Source organism: Eptatretus burgeri, chromosome 1 (genome assembly GCF_056783735.1).
Source record: "Eptatretus burgeri isolate ZD-2024b chromosome 1, Ebu_testis_v1, whole genome shotgun sequence".
Lineage (NCBI taxonomy): Eukaryota > Metazoa > Chordata > Myxini > Myxiniformes > Myxinidae > Eptatretus > Eptatretus burgeri.
This window is the reverse complement of record NC_140961.1, coordinates 135375318-135393016: the sequence shown is the minus strand read 5'-3', so window position 1 is coordinate 135393016 and position 17699 is coordinate 135375318. Positions and strand designations below refer to the sequence as shown.

At 48.0% G+C, this 17699-nt stretch overlaps 1 protein-coding gene across 2 annotated transcripts in view; it reads left to right on the top strand.

The window, feature by feature from the left end:
- LOC147035499 (THO complex subunit 4-like) overlaps nt 1–17699 on the top strand; it is a 64356-nt gene that overhangs the window by 2930 nt on the left and 43727 nt on the right. For both annotated transcript variants that reach the window (XM_085899360.1, XM_085899351.1), the window contains exons 2-3: nt 11462–11635; nt 11777–11924. In XM_085899360.1, coding sequence (XP_085755486.1) covers nt 11462–11635; nt 11777–11924 — 322 coding nt within the window. The remainder of the gene's footprint in view (nt 1–11461; nt 11636–11776; nt 11925–17699) is intronic.

Sequence of the window (17699 nt, the reverse complement as noted above, 5' to 3'; positions counted from 1 at the left end):
GTGGCGAGCACGACCACGAGGGGGAGCAGTGGAGTCGGCTCCACCGAACACACCGAAATTTAGGTCGTTGCCCTCGGATCAGTCCGAAAGGCACGGGTCCCTTACAGGGCCATGAATCACCAAAAATTTGACCGCGTGGGGTAGGTTTAATTGCCAAACTTCAATATACCTAATTACCTACGCGGAAAAGCTACCGGGGAATTCACGCCCTCGACAGACCTCGAGCGGGACGAGCCGTTACCGTGCTCGACCCGTGTGTAACCCGAGCGGATGGTCACTCAGGCCTGTCGGTCCACATGCACAATTTACTGTCTTGCTATTTTGCAACACGCACCATGCTTAGCCAATAAAATAAATGACAAGGAACGAGTTGGGACATTCAACAATAGGGGAATTTATTTTACAACAATGGGCAAAAACCGGGAAAGAAGATAAAGAACAAATTACAACCGAATATATTCCAATGTACAATAACGCAAGCACTTAACAGTTCTACTTTAGAGACAGGCCCACACACACCCAAAGAAATGGACCCCGTCGGGTCTTTATTGAAGGCTTCCAGCTCGAGGAAAGGTGAGCTGGAGACCAGAGCTAGCTTGGACCTTCCCACCTCGTGCGGCCCTTGACGATCCGGCTCGGCGGGACTCGAACCCGCAACTCGATGCCGCTGCAAGCACTGGGTACGGAGGGTAGCATCGGGTTCCAGCACGCTCCTCCGGCAAACGACGAAACAGCGAGCGCCAGCAGACAAAACAGGCAAGCGATTCTCGGCAGGAACAGACTCGCAGGCAGGCGATCCTCCGCGGGACAGGCTCAAGGGAAAAAGAAGGACCTCTTCACGCACACCCGCGCTCCTCTTTACCCCCCCCCCCCCAGCGCAACTCGCCTCCGGATTGGCCGGGTCGTCTCAGGCGATCCGCTTTCCGTTCGTGATTCGTCCGCGGGGGGGCGTGGCGAGCATCCTCCCGGCCCGTCCCCCCCCCCGAGAGGCATTCCTCCTTCTTCGGGCGACGTGCCTCTGCATTGGCTGGAACGCGGCGTACGTCGCCTGTGCTTTGCCCATTGGCTGAAGGCAACACGTCTTGCTTGACCCTGGAGCGGAGCCAATGCGTCGGTTGCCAATGGAACTCCACTCACAAGCGCTCGGCACGTATGCGTGTCAGGCCGATGGTGGAAGGAAGCCAGGGAGGATGCCGTTTGTGTTGGTGTTGTTCTTGGGGTTGTTGTTGGGGAATATAAGAAACTAACTACAAAATGACTCACAGCGCACATACACTCGGTTCCCATTAGACATAGGGGAGGGAATCTATCTATACACATACTTATCTAAATAACTGATCTACAGGGACCTGAATATTGAGTGCTCCTGGCTGCCAGATTCATAACAGTATATTGACTGCATCAAAATCATTCCTCATAAAGGGGGTTTACTGGAGTTTTGGGGGGTTGACCCCCTCCTCCCCCCTGCCCCAAAATAGGTATTTACTCTCTTTTCCTAAACTACACACATGATTTTGATAAAACTTCACCACAACCTTCATCACCCATGGTATTCCAACGTTTGTTCACGGAAGTTGATGTTTGTGGGGGCTTTGAGTGACTGTTGCTCCTGATCCCGGTGAGCTTCAGGCCGTGTGGTCCTATTTATTTTTTTTACTCCGTCTGGCAGTCAAACAAAATTGAAAACAAGTAGCGGTACATTCAAAGTACGCAGCCTCCATGCCAAATAAATAAATAACAAATGCGGGGTGCCTTTGGCACTCGGCGATGCCGCCTTGCAGCACATGGAGTCAGAATTTGGATGGAGCGTTGTACAATAATTGATTTAATTGCATAATTAAAATGAATAAATAATAATCATAAAATAATTTCTCAATTGCTAAATCGCATTCCTTAACCACCACTTTCATCCGAATCTGTAACTTTTTGAAAATTAAGTAATTAATCAAAAAATGAATAATTAATTGATTAATCAATAAATAAAAATACTCCGTATTAGCCAAATCGCTTGATCATTGTCGTGTCCAAATATCAGCTTCCTTGCTCAAAAGGTGCCTGAGATATTGTTACAAATCTGGAAGCCATGAGCACTCAACATACAGGTCCTATAGCTCAGTTATTTCGATAAGTAAATGTGCATAGATAGCTCCCTTTCCCTTGTTTAATGGGTAATTAAATGTTCATGCGCTGCAGAGCTATTTTGATCGTCAGGGTTTTCTGTTATTTCTACAACAACAGCAGCATCACCCTCACCTTCACCTCGCTTCCTTGCACCGACGCCATGGCCTACGTGCGTGCAGGCACGTACGTGGGCGGAGTCCAATGTGCCAGGCGGGGTTTCTTTGGGGCATTGGCATCTTGGATTTCGCTCCAAATATGGGCATGGCGCCCCTCTCAGCCAATCTGAGGGGTGTGAGTGAGATTGCCGTCGGGCAGCCAATGAGAGAGGGCCATGCCTGAACAGACTGCGCGGGAGAGAAAGAAAGGAAAGGAGAGCCGAGGATAAGTGCGGCGTATCTGCTGGAAAAAGGAGAGACTTTTGGTTGTCGGGACGAGCGCTGAGCGGAGCTCTGGACTTTGATCGCTATCGCTGGCGCCTGGTTCTATCATCGCCTCTCGCTGGTGCCTGGTTCTATCATCGCCTCTCGCTGGTGCCTGGTTCTATCATCGCCTCTCGCTGGTGCCTGGTTCTATCATCGCCTCTCGCTGGTGCCTGGTTCTATCATCGCCTCTCGCTGGTGCCTGGTTCAATCATCGCCTCTCACTGGTGCCTGGTTCTATCATCGCTTCTCGCTGGTGCCTGGTTCTATCATCGCCTCTCACTGGTGCCTGGTTCTATCATCGCCTCTCGTTGGCGCCTGGTTCCTCGGACCGCATCTCGACGCTGGCCTGGTTCGCTCGTGTCAGCCAAACTACACGAGGTGGACAGGTCCATGTCCTTCTGCAGGGGTTTCCTTATTTTTTGGAGTAGGAGGCTACCATTAAAAAGTAGCAGGTTACCATCACCATGAGCGAAGCGAGCGCAGCTGCATGGCCTGTGTCCAGGGCCCTCGGCGGGCCCTGGAAGCCGGAGGATCCTAGATGGCTGGAGATGCATTCTAGCATGATTTCTGACATGAAATAGTTCTCATATTATCATGCTGTTGGGGTGGAAAACTCCACAAAAACAGGCAGTTAGGCCTTTACTGGATGTAGTTGCATTAACATACTGACTGACTGACTGACTGGTTGACTGAAATTCAACTATACTGTATAGTTAGTTCAAGCAGCTTTTAAACAGGGTTCATTAATTTAAGGCCATGGTTTAGGGCACACCAAGGTGTCTGGAAGATTGAGTATCTAAGCACTTTTAAAAGAGAGGAATTTTAGCAACATTTGGGCCATACCTTAGTTCTTAATAGGGAGATGATACTGCACATGGTGGAGTACAGTGAGCAATCTGAAGTAAGTGTGTTACATAATAATAGTGTAGATGAAATAGCATTCATTAAGGAAACCATATTCCATTTCTCGGATTTCAAAGCAGGGGGTGTAGAGATTTTGTGGTGACAAAAAAAAAACAAAAAAAAAAATCGAAAAATCGGCGCTGAAGTAAGTAGGCGGCGACCTTTGACATTTTTTCTCCGAGTAGACGGCTGTGGGTCGCCGGTAACCGGCTTCTAAGGAAACCCCTGCTTCTGGGTATCTGTGTGTGTGTGTCTGTCGGTGGGCCCGTCTTTAAGTAGTAAATTGTTAAGTGCCTTCGCTGTACATTATTTGCCTTGCATCTCTTGTTAGTCGTGATAACTCTGCCCTTACGTGCTTCCCTCCTTCCCCACCTACTGTTCATAAATACCCTATTTGTTAAATGTGTCAGCTCGTTTTTGTGTTTCTTTTATTGGTTTAACATGGTGCGTGTTGGGGAATTAGAAAGGCCGTTGTTGCCGTAGATGTACGTTTGGACCGAAGGATCTCGGTAACCATCCGCTCGGGTTACGCACGGTTCGAGCACGCAACTGGCTCGTTCCGCTCGAGCTCCGCCGAGGGTGAATTTCCCCGGTAGTTTGGACGACGTGGGTATTTAGGTAAATTGAAATTGGCAATTAACCCTACCCCACGCGGTCAAATTTTTGGCGATTCATGGCCCTATAAGGGACCCGTGCCTTTCGGACTGATCCGAGGGCCACGACCTAAATTCCTGTGTGTTCGGTGGAGCCGACTCTACTGCTCCACCTCGCGGTCGTGCTCGAGACCGTTCCCTGGCCCGCAACAATATTGCCAAGATGAGAAATAATATAAGTAATTAATAAATCGATAATAAGTAATCAATCGATTAATTGATTAATCAAAAAATAGAAAATACTGTTTTTGCCAAAGCACATGTTCACTTTTGTCCCCAAATTTCAGGTTCCGAGCTCAAAGGTTGGCTGAGATATCGCCCGGACAAACAAGAAAACGGAGTAAAAACTGAGTACTCCCTTCGGCGTCCGGCGATGGTGTCATGCATCGCCTGGATATGGAATTGGGAAGGAGCAGTGTACAATAATTCCAAACAGGAAACTTACTGTTTTTTAAGGACGTCATCAAGGCCACAAACACCAGGCATGAAGAACAATTGTAACGTGTTAAATAAGGTGGTGTGAAAGACGCTGCATCAATGGTGATATACTTCTGCAGTTTAGTTTTTCTACAACCTTTAAAATCTTTATTTTAATCCAATTTAATTATATCTTTTAACATTGTGGAACACAAATCGCCTTCTTGGCACTTTCAAAACCTTTCCATTCAGCAGTACTTGGACAAAATATTATGGCATTTTACATCATCACGATCAATCAAATTTTCTGCTCGCAGACCCCGCCCTTGTCCTATTTCCTCAAGACTGCATGAGATAAGATGTTCTCTGAACTGTCGTTGGAATCTTGCGTTAGGAAGCTTAATCCCAAGGTATACTTCCTGCTCACCACAGGCAGGTTGGTCGTTGGCTTTGCCATTATTTTATTTTATCTTGTTTGTAAACAAGTCTGTTCTCGTCTTCGTCGTCCTGTCGATTCACACTCTGCCCATTCCCTGCCCTTTCAGATTCAATTTCTTCTGCTATCGAAACTCTTTCCTTGTTACCTTCATCAAGTCTAAACTCGACACTCATCTCCATTCTTTCATACCCCTCTTTGCTCACCCGTGGAACTGTATTCCTGTGTCTGTTGTGTCACTCTGCCTTGCAGCATTTCGAGTCTGCTGCCTACCACAACCTTAGGGTTTTTCCTATTTATATTACTGAGTTTATTGCACTCCACACTGTGTTGTCACCTTTCTTTTACAATTCCCCATATCGTCTGTCGATCATTGCCCCTCGTCTTTGTACTCTTTTGTGAACCTTGATGTGGGTATTTTGCTTTTTTTTAAGGTTTCATAACTGGGTAAAGAAAGTCAACAAAACTTCATTAATGGGTGTACATATTTCACCTTTTTTTTTTTTTCTGTGGTCCATTTATCCTTAAAGTGCAATTAAACCCAGCAATAAACACATGATTTAATTGGATATTTAAATATATTGATGCGAATTCACGCCCGCCGGCGTGTAGCCAAAAGCGGCCGCCTCGCCCACCGGAACGGACAATTCAGTCGTGACCTTCCGGGAACTACCGCCCGGAGCCAGTCACGGGTTGGGGTTTAACCTCACCACAACTCTGTCCGCATTCTACCTGCGCGAAATAGGGTCCGATCGCCGAATGGTCGATTTACTTAAGTACTCGCGCGAGTAGCGTACCGAGGAGTTGTACCACGCCACAGGTCGACTCCGGACACGAAGCTTAAGCGGCTTAAGTGGCTTAAGCTTAAGCAGCTCGTTCCGTACTACAGGGATAACCGAGCAGAGTTATCGTCGACCTTGACGGTTCCAATTATTTACCAGGCGTTTTAAACCCACTATCAATCCCTTATGTGATGCAAGATGGAGATTCAATAAAAGGAAGGAGACGAAGCAAAGCGGGAAACAGTTCAACAAGCAAGCACTTTATTTACACAAACACAGACAAGCACGTATTCACAGTCAAGACAAGATGCAATATGACCGAATAAAAGTGCAATTATTTACAACACTTATACAGTTCTACTTGTCGGGACTTGGCGCCACATCACTCATTCTAAAAGCAAAGGAAAGAAAGCCACCCTCACAGGCAAGGAGGCAGACAGGTCCGTGGACCAAATGTGCGTGGAACCTGGAGGAGCGGCCAGGTCCACAAGACCGAGAAGGTTTTACCCGCGTCCTCGTGACGCGATGGCGGGCAAGCCACAATGTCTGCGCCCTGACTCCGTGCCCCTGGCGTGGTCGGCGAGCCCTCTCCGGCGTGCTCCGCGCAAGCAGTTTGGTTGGCACCACGTTTAGGGTGGGGGAGGAACGGGGCCCCCCGGCACTATCTCAGCGCGGATGGGGGGGGGGGGAATTGCTGATCCTCAGGGTCGGGAGAGGGGAATGGCTGGCTGGCTTGGGTCCCGCGACGAAACGGCACCAATGACGAGACGAGCGACTCCCACACCGCAACCTCGATGCCGACCGCCATATTCACTCGACTCGAACTCCAACTCTTCACTCGCCCCGACCAGCCGCCGTCTTCACTCGCCCCGACCAGCCGCGCGAGTTGCCTTTTGCTCGCGTCTTTATAGACCCGAGGAGGAGCCTGTATGCAGATTTCAGGATCAAAACGCGATTGGAGGCGGGGCCACGCCACCCTCTGTTCAGCCATTGGTGTGGCAAAAAGGGGCGTGAGCCTTTTTTGATCCGAATTCCTTCCTGAGAGGAATTCACATTCATCGCGCTTGAAGGCGGGGCCATACTGCCCGACGCTCGCCCATTGGACGGAGAAAAAGGGGGCGTGAAGCCTTCCTGATCCGAATTTCTCCCTGAGAGGAACGCATTCGTACCCACGGCTCGACGTGTTCGGTATCAATTACCGAACGGGCCCTGGACAGCACGACGTTTGGTGTTGACTGGTGGTGTGGTCGATGGTTGTAAAAGGAGATAGGCAAAGGTGGTGGGGGGTTTGCTGTGGTGGTTTGGTGGCTGGCGGGCGTCGTTTGGGAATGGCGGTGAAGCGATGTTTGCGGGATGGAGTTGTGAAGGTAAAGGTAGTGGCTGTTTGCGTTGTTGGCGGCTTAATGGTCCAAAATAACAATAGAGAAAGAAAAATGGCTAACTCAAAGCATCGCAGCCCGGAAGAATCACACATATTCCCTCTATACAACGGGTTTGGGCTAACAACACATGAACTTACCGATATATCTCACCTGAGGACTCTTTATGGTGTAATGCGAATTTCCACAACCGTAACAATATTGTTACGGATCCACGGTGGTGGGATTCGGACGAGTGATGTCAATCACTGTCCGCAACCAGTTTTGGTTTTCGCACCCTACTCTCGACTTCTCTTTTCACACCCTACCCTCGGATTCGAGCTCCCAAGCTCAAACACGCCGCGTGGCAAAGTGGCGCTCGTCCTTCTTCTCCCAGCACCGCTTGCACACGCAGCCTCAACACGTTCTGACCCCGCGTAATGTCGACAGCACAAGACCGTCATATCGATGGTGGGTTTCAGCTGGTTTCTCACAAGTTCCAGTATACAAGTCCAGGCCTGGCCTGTTCACCAGATCAGGCCAAATTGAGGTGTTGGGCTCTGCAGGCTGGGTCCATGGGATTCCAAGATGTCGTCGAGCCGTGAGGTGAGTAGGGACAGTCAGAGGCTCCGTCACTGGACTCCGGATGAACATGTCGATATCCTCCTCATAAAAGTCGATCGCTGACTCCCACTAGTCGTTTCTCCTGCCTCTTTTACGAAGCAGACACAGCTGTCCCTTACACAGCAGATCATGACTCCCACTAGTCGTTTCTCTGCCTTCCCGGCACTCGCTGACCTCGAAGCCGACTCCAGTTTCACTCTCCTTTTTGGCGCTCGCTGCCTTTCTGTTTCACTTCCTCTTTCTCGCGCTCATCGTCTCTGTTTCACTTCCTCTTTCTCGGCGCTCATCGCCTCTGTTTCACTTCCTCTTTTCTAGGCCACTCCCCCTCAGAGATCGCTGGGTGGGGACTATTGTCCGGAGAGAGGAAGGAAGAAGAAGAACCTCTCGGTCCAACACCAATGCACAAACAAATAACAGCCTGTGACACCTCCCGACACACATGTAACGTCCAATTACCGAACAACCTGGCTAAACATGCATTTAATGGGGGATCTGGGCTAATCCTATATTGAATAACACACTAAGGGTCATTTCCGCAACAATATTTTATCCAAATGCACACAAAACATTTTCATCAATGTGCCAAGTCGAACAGAAGTTTCATCAAAAAGTTCCGTTTCGGAGAGATATTGCGTGACGCCATACTTGTGGAAGTGATGTCACAGCGCCAGTAAACTGCCACTGAGCTGCCTTCTTGGAACACACCTCACTGTAGCGATGGACTTTTCTGCTGGAATAGAATCTCATTCTTTCGAAACGTAATATGGTGAAGCAGAGCTAAAGAATGTTCATACTGCATCTACTTCGGAAGAAGAAAGTGACAGTGATAGGAACCATGTGGAGGAGAACGTGGGCAGGGAAGGCTCAGACCGGAGCGAATGTGGAAATTTTGAAGAAATGCCAACAGCACTAGAACGCGTGTATTGCCAGGACTGGGATTTACTCTGCGATAAATTTAACGAAAATCACTGTTCTTGTATAACTATAGTTCCTGGAGTCGAGAATATGGTGAACCTGGACGGTTTTGCTGCTCTTTTAATTAATTTATTTATGTGGTGGGGTTCGTGTGAGTTGGTGCCTGATACTTTGCAGAACATGTTTTCTTCCATTTTTTTTATGCCTCCACTGTCAAAATCACTGGAGGCATTATGTTTTCAGGTTGTCCGTTCTTGCGTCCGTGATAGCTTTTCGTTTCCGCGATAACTTAAGAATGGCTGAAGGGATCAAAGTCAAACTTGGTACAAGTACTACATGGATATTGATGTAAAGTTGAATTGATTCGATTTTGGGATCAAGAGGTCAACGGTCAGTGGTCCCTTTTTGGAAAATTCTCTTACCTCGCTAACTTGTGAACCAGTCATTGGATTGTGACCAAACTTGGAATAAGTACATACAGGGTGTTCCAAAAAGACCCGGACAACTTGAGTTGTTAATATATTTTGAACCACAAATAATACAATCATACCCTCTGGTTTATATGATACAGAAACTCATAAAGTTTTGTGCACATCATAAATACACTTCAATGTGAGCTCCGTTTGTCACGCGTAGGACACCAAGTCGGTACATGAGTTCTTGCGATGTTCGGCTCGGCATTTTTGCGTCCGCCAGTGCGCGTGTAGCTGTGATCCAAGAATGGAGATCCTGCAGGTTTGCCACCTTGGTGTTGTAGACAACATCTTTGACAAACTCCCACAGAAAAAATTTATCAAAGGGGGTTATGTCTGGTGATTGTGGGGGCCAGGTGGTTGGATCCTTCTCGATACATTTCTCCGATCCATGAAAGCAATCTTCGTCTGTGAACATGACCTTTTTCAGATAATATTCATCATCCTCTACGTGACTGAGCATTTCCAAGGCAAACACCTTGCGTTTGGGTCCATAATTTTGTTTTTGAGGTCCTGCAGAATCTGCTCCTTATAGGCATAAAGCTTCACTCTTTTATGCAAAATCTTGTGTATAGTGGTGGATGGTAGTCCCAGTTCTCTGCATTATTGAATTGATTTTCTGAGACTTTGTTGAAATGATTCACATCCTCGTTCAACATCTGCTGCACTTGTGCTTGGTCGACCAGTACTTTTCTGTTTCTGACAACTTGCAGCCTCCTTAAACCTCTTGTACCACTCTCTGATACCAGTCCGCGATGGTGGATTCCTTCCATACCTTGTCCGAAAATTATGCTGAACTTGCTTGTCGGATCTCGTCTTGATGAACCATTCGACGCACTGAGCTTTCTCCCATGGAGTCACAATTTTGTTTTACACTAAACCACCAGACCTGAACATAAACAAAACTTTACGAGTTTCTGTATGATATAAAGCAAAGGGCATCATTGTATCATTTGTGGTCCTAAATATATTAACAATAAAAGTTGTCCAGGCCTTTTTGGAACACCCTGTATTATGATGCAAAGATGAATTGATTAGATTTCAGCATCAAGAGGTCAGAGGTCATGTCAGTTAAAATGTGATACTTGAGAACAGCTGAAGGGATTTAAATCAACCTTGGTACAAGTATGTACAATGATGTAAAAATGAACTGATTCAATTTTGGCATCAAGAGGTCAAAGGTCAGATTTCATGTCAGGAAAAATGGCGTCGAGGTTGGGATTTGAACTAAACTAAGTACATGTACCGTGATACATACAGTTTGTACAGATTAGATGTTGAAGTCAAATGGTCTTGAGATTTTATGTCAAAGCTAGAGCAAGCGAACACTAAATGTGGGCATAAGTATGTCGTACCTCGCGACATCAAATTATATCTAGATTATTTTTTAAAATGCTTGGATATGCAACTTCTACCACTGTTATGTTATGATATGCAATGTTATGGATGGATTCACATGAAACTTGGTGCACACGTTGGGTGTGCCACGAGAAAGACTTGATTCAATTTTGGTAAAAATCTGAATTCAGATCTGCATACGATAATTATTTTATATTTAACTGATTCGTCACCATTGAGAGATGGGGCTAAAAACGATATTTGCATGATATCTCAAAAAGTTGTGGACGGATTCGGATGAAACTTGGTGGATGAGTTGGTTCGGTCAAGAACCAGCCGATTCGATTTTGGCTCAGGCCCGGATTTAGATCCGGCCTATCAGTAGGATACAAAATTTAAACTGTTCATCCTGGCAGAGGTATGTACTCTACCGAGTGCCATTCCGTTTCGCCAAGTTGTCGCTCTATGAGTGATTTTTTTTTTTATCTGTCTGTCTCTGTTAGCAGGATATATCAAAAAGTTATGAACGGATTCGGATGAAAGTTGGTGGACAGGTTGTGTGTGTGTGTGTGTGACAAAGACAAATTGATTCGATTTTGGTGAAGATCCGGATCTGGATACTATAATTTTATTCAATTTTTTTTGAAGTGATTTTTCACAAAATGATAGGCCAAAAACTATATATAGCATGATATCTCAAACAGTTATGGACAGATGGATGAGTTTGGTCGGTGACAAGAACAAGCTAATTAAATTTTGGTTCAGATTCAGATGCAGATTCGGCCTTTCAGTGGGATACAAAACGTAAACTGTTAAGCCTGGTATAGGTATGCAATCTACAGACTGCCATTCTGGTTTGTTGTTGTTTTATCCCCCTGTTTTATTTGATCACTTACTGTCTCGTTTTGTACTTTTTTTTTGTAACTTCTATTGTATAACTTCACAATTGTGTTGGAAAGGTTGCTTTGCATTGTGCATGAATGAAATTTGCTCAGTAATCAACGATTTACCTTCTTCAGCCAGAAGATATTCCAGATAAATGGCAGCATGACAAGTTTGAAGAGAACTTGGTTGGGATGCGACTCGGAGGAAGACGTCTCGGCGGACGGGTTGGCGAGACGAGAATGGCCGGAGAAACTTCCAAGCTAATCGTGTCGAACCTTGATTACGGAGTGTCCGATGATGATCTGAAGGTACGGGATTTTGAGACTTGAGTTTATAAAATATTTCGGTTTATAAAGATTTGAGATTTATGTAAGATTTGAGTTCATAAAAGAAAAACTTTTTACATTTTTATCTGCACTTTTGTTTGTTTGCCACAATATTTTATGCAGGAACTTTTTTCTGAGTTCGGTTCTCTGCTCCGCGTAGCGGTGCGCTATGATCGCAGTGGACGTAGCCTCGGCTTGGCTCACGTGAACTTCCAGAGCAGCAGTGACGCAGTGCGTGCGCAGAAAGAGTACAATGGTGTACCTCTCGATGGTGGGATTTTGCTGAAGCCTTACCTTTCTGTCACTGGATCTTTTGCTTGAACATTTTAACTGCTTAGCCATTTAATGTGATACATTCGCACGAACCTCAAATACATTGCCCTGCTAGAAAAAAAACATTACCACCTCTGATTGGAAAGAAACTTTATTTTCTCAACCTGTGATATGATAACATTCGAATGATTGTCCCTATCTTCTCCAGGATGCACATATTCTTCCAGTAACCCCATGGGCGGAGGTTATTTCCACCTCCGTTTGTTTGTTTGTTTGTCTGGTTGTCTTTCTATGAGCAAGATATCTCAAAACGTTACGGACAAAATTTGTGGACAGGTTGGCTGTGTAACAAGGACAAATTGATTAGATTTTGGTGAAGATTAGGATCCAGACCTGGATACAATAGTTAAAAAAAAATTTTTTTGAGTGATTCTTCACCGTCGAGATATCGGGCCAAAAACGATATGTAGCACGGTATTTCAAAAGGTTGTGGACGGATTCAGACAAAGCTTGGTAGATGAATTGGTTAGGTGACCAGAACAAGCCAATTCAATTTTGGTTCAGTTCCTGAACCAAATCCAGGCAATTAGTATGCTTTTTGAAAAAAAACAGGAGGATATTGTAATCGGCTCGGTCTTTTTTTTTCTTCTTTTTTTTGTATACCTTGTCGAGGCTCGTATGAGAGCTAACACAAAACGCACATCAAGGGGGGCATGAGACAGGAGGGGAGGGAGTGGGAAGGACAAAATAGTGGGGAACAGAGACATTTGGAGATCTGTGGAAGGGAGAGGGATGGGACGGGGAACATGGGGAATAGAAGATGGACATTACAGGGACTTTCAGGAAGGAAAGCAGGGAATTTGAAGGAGGTGGGTTTGGGGTGGATTATCGGGGGTAGAAAAGATCGAGGATTTGGATGGGGAATGATAAGAGGTGGTGGTGAACAGCTGTTTTGAAGGCCTGGAGGGAAGAATGGGAATGAATAGAGTGAGGGAGTTTATTCCAAAGGCAGGAAAAAAGAGGAATGAAAGAGTGAAGGTGAGCAGTGATTCGTGATTTTGGTAGTTTTACCACAAAGGGGTTGTTGGCGGACCTTGAGCGCCCTGCGGAAATGTGGTGGGGACAAATCGCAGAGAGAGCAAGGGGGACGAGGCTGGAGAGGAGACTGTAGAAGACAGAAAGACCACCGACCAACCTTCGGTGATTGAGTGAGAAGCCCAAAGACTCAGCCTCATTGCGGGAGATGCCAATGATCCGAAATGCCTTGGTTTCTACAGCGTGAAGCCGAGAAAGGTGAGAGGCAGGAGCACCAGCCCAGAGGGGAGAGCAGTACTCCATCAGGCTGTGGATGAAAGCTTTGTATGTGGTTAGGAGCTCAGGTGGGCCGAGGAAGGACTTTGCACGATGGAGGATTCCCAGTCGGTGACTGGCGTTGGAGGAGGATGAGATTGGGACCATACTCTGTGCAGAGCGTTGGTGCTGCCTAAGCAGTCTCCTTGGCTATTGGGTACAATCCTGGACAGGTCGCCACTCCGACGCAGGATACCAAAATGCTGGCACTCATTTTGCGGACCTCGGAAGGATGACAGACTGAGTTAATCCCACCTCATTAATTCAACAGCTGAGTGGGAAATGAACTCAGGACCCTTGGATCCAAAGCCCGCCACACGAACCATTAAGCCAACACCAGGCATATTCTGGCGTTGGAGGCCAGGTTGGAAATGTGGCTTTCCCAAGAACGATCATGGCAGATAGTGAGACCCAGAGGCTTCAATGAAAGGACTTCTTCCAGGGAATTGTTAAGAAAGTAGATGGGGGGGGCGAGGGGGGAGAGTGTTCTGATTGGTTCTTTCGGAGAGACATCGTGAGAGAGTGAGATTTTTCAGGATTGAAAGACATGCTCCACGTGTTGGACCAGTTTGTGATTTTATCCAGATCTGCAGAGAGCGAAGAAGCTGCTGCTTGCCAGTGTGAGGGATGACAGATGGGATGAGAGAGGGTGGAGTCATCAGCAGAGATGTAAAGGATTTTCCAGAGTCGGAGAGATCATTGATGAAAACCAGAAAAAGAACAGGGCCCAGAACGCTGCCTTGAGGAACTCCAGCCTGGACAGGAAGAGGGGATGAGAGAACTCCATTTAGGGCCAGACGTTGGCTGTGACAGCAGAGGAAGTCTGCGAGCCATGAGTGGAGATGGACTTGGATGCCAGACCGTGTCAAAAGCACGCGAAATGTCTTGGGATATGGCTCTGATTTCATGTCCGACATTGAGTACCTGTATCCATTGTTGGGAGAACAGAAGCAGCATATCCAGGGTAGAGTGACCTGTTCTGAAATCAAGCCATTGGAGAAGAAGAAGGCTTTCATGTCTGAAGTGATGATGGATTCCATAACCTTGCTGATGAATAGGAGAAGGCTGATTGGTCTGTCGTTACAGGGATCTGTTTTTGCACCTTTTTGACACAGAGCGATAACGTTTGCTGATTTCCAAGCAGATGGCAGATGTTTAGTTGACCTCTCCCCTCATATCAGTGGACAGGGAAGTGCATCATTTGTGTAGCAAGATTCAAACCCCCGTTGTTGCTGCCAAAGCAGACTCCTTGGCTATTGGACATAATCCTGGACGGGTCGCCACTCCGACACAGTTTTCCAGCAAGCTGGCACTCATTTTGCCGACCTCAGAAGGATGACAGGCAGAGTCAACCCCACCTGGTATTAATTCAACTATCGAGTGGGTTTTGAAATCAGGATCATGGGATCCTAAGCCCACCACCTGAAGCATTATCCAGGCACATATATATATATATATATATATATATATATATATATATATATATATATATATATATATTGTTACGGATTCGCGCCCGCCGGCGTGCTGACGGCCAAGTAACTCGAATCGCGGCACGTCGCCCACCGGACGGACAATCCAGTCGTGACCCTCTCGGACTAACGCCGGGAACCAGTCACGGGTGGACCTTTCGGTCTCACCGCGATCGAGCCAATCGGCCCCCGCGTGGGATAGGGTTGCTCGCCAAATTCGACCTACCTAAGTACCCACACGGAGGGTAGACCGGGCGATCGCACCTCGCCGCAGGTCGACTTCGGACACGGGCCACTTAAGCGACCCGTTCCGTACTATCGGGATAACCGAGCGGTGTTATCGTCGGCCTCGACGGTTCGATTAATTATCGGGCGTACTCAGCCCACTACCAACCCTTTACGTGAAGCAAGATGAGGATTCAATGAGAGAAATGACGAAGCGAAGCGGGAAAGCAGTTCAACATAAAGCACATTTATTCGCGATGAACGGAAAGCACACATATACAATTCCACCAAAAGCACATAGAAAAGAAGAGAAACACAATGCAATTTTACACAAAAAGCAAATGTAAAAGCGAAGACACAATGCAGAGCTAATACCGACTACCGAGCACACGGCAACACTTATACAATTCTACTTCACAGACTGCGCCGACAACACATACCCAAAACCAAGAAAAAGAACACCCTCAAGGATGAGGCGGGCCTGAGGCCGAGACCGGGTCGGGCCTACGCGTCTGGTGATGAGACGCGGAGCGGCGATGGTGCCTCAACTCCGCGGGCCTCGCGGACAGTGTCTGGTAGGGGGTGGGAAAAGGGGCCCCCTTGGTCGCACTATCTCAGCGCGGGGGGAAACAGGAGGGGGTTGCTGATGCTCGGGGAAAGGAGGATTTTTACTCTGTCTCGAGTCCCGCGACGAGCGTCTCCACCTAGACCAGGTCGCGCCGTCGGCCTCCCTGGTGTGCAGCTCCCGGCACGACGCGAGTACCCCCTCGTCTGCCTTCGCCGCCTCTCCACAGCTCCGTCCTCTTCGCTCCGACTCCAACGCACACGACGACGACGACGACCAACAACCCTTTTCTGACGAACGCAGCCGCTTATATAAGCCCCGTGGCTTCGCCTTTGACCCCCTGCCTTCGACCTTTCACCTCGCTCCCCATTGGCCCGAGAAAAAGTGGGCGTGAATGCATTTTGATCCATGAATTTGCATATAGCGACCGCCCTCCAACGCCCTGGAGGCGGGGCCAAATCGCCCCTCGCTCACCGATTGGACGGAACAAAAGTGGGCGTGTGTCGTTTTTGATCCGTTTTTGGAGCGGAAAATCCGTGGTTTTCTACACGCTGTTCGGCGCGCGCCCTGCACGAGTCCAATACCGGTACCCACAAGCGTCGCAAGAACGGTGGCGATGCGACGGTTGCGAGGTGTGACGGGAAAGGTCGTGGCCGCTGTGGTGAAGCGGCGCCGCGGTGGGTGGTTGATGTTGTGATGACTGCTGAGACGCGGTTGGCGGTGGTAACAATGGCGGTTGGTCCAAAATAAAGATTCCCACTAGACAACGGGTTTGGGCCTAACTACACATATACTTACGGAGATATCTCACCTAAGGGACCTGAATGGTGGTTTGCGAATTTGGTAACCACAACAATATATATATATATATATATATATAGATATATATATATATATATATATATATATATATATATATATATATAAAATACAAATATTGTTGCGAATTCGTGCCCACCGGCGTGCGGACGGCCACGTAACTCGAATCACGGCACGTCGCCCACCGGACGGACAATTCAGTCGTGACCCTCTAGGAACTATCGCCCGGAGCCAGTCACGGGTGGGCCTTTCGACCTCACCACAATCCGCCACCCGCGTAGTATAGGGTTGTTCGCCAAACTCGACCTACCTAAGTACCCACGCTGATGGTAAACCGGGCGATCGTACCTCGCCACAGGTCGACTCCGGACACGAGCCACTTGGGCGGCCCGTTCCGTACTACCGGGATAACCGAGCGGTGTTATCGTCGACCTGGACGGTTCAGATTAATTACCGGGATCTTGCACCCGCTACGAACCCTTTACGTGAAGCAGCATGGAGAGTCAATGTTGAAAAGACAAAGCAAAACGGGTACAGTTCAACAAGCAAGCACTTTATTTCGTGACACACGGAAAGCACGTATATACAGTCATACACAAAAAGCAAATGCAAGAAGAAAAGCAGTTAAAACCGACGATACGCGTACACACGGCAACACTTAAACAGTTCTACTTTACGAGACACAGCGCCACAAGATCCACACAAATACCCCGAAAAGAAAAATGGTGACTTCCCTTTGGGCCATCGAGTCCCTCTCCCACGTCCGTCGGCGTGGTCGCGCCTGGCCGCGACTCCGATCCCTGGCGTGGTAGGCGAGTCTTCTCCGGCGCGCCTCGCGCCGGCACGTGTTGGCCGCTCGACGCCATGGACGGGGTTTCCGGCGCTATCTCAGCGCGGATAGAAAGTGGGGGAGGGGGGAACGTGGTTGCTCGAGGTCGTGGTGTGGGGAATGGCAGACTCTCGTCCCGCCACCGGGGTCTCGGGACCGCACCACAGAAGACCAAGCCAGCGGCCACCACGAAGAAGAGACGAAGACTAAGAGAGCAAGAAAAGAGCCAGAGAGAGAGAGAGAAAAAGACGGAGTTAGCAAGAGCACCCAAAGCGCTCCGCCCCGTTCTCGGCTCCACCTTCCTTCGAGAGGGTTCCCGAAAAGGGCGTTCCCTCACGCTCTCTCTCCACCCCGCCCCGTGCGGGGGCCGAGGTAGTCAGTTTTTCGCTCTGGGCCTGAGGATTATTCCCCCAAATGAGACCCCTCCTTCACATGACCTCTGACCTTTGACCTGCATCGCCCCTCCTCCACTCCAAAGCGTGGGGAAGTCAAACGGAAGAAACAGGCAGGGAA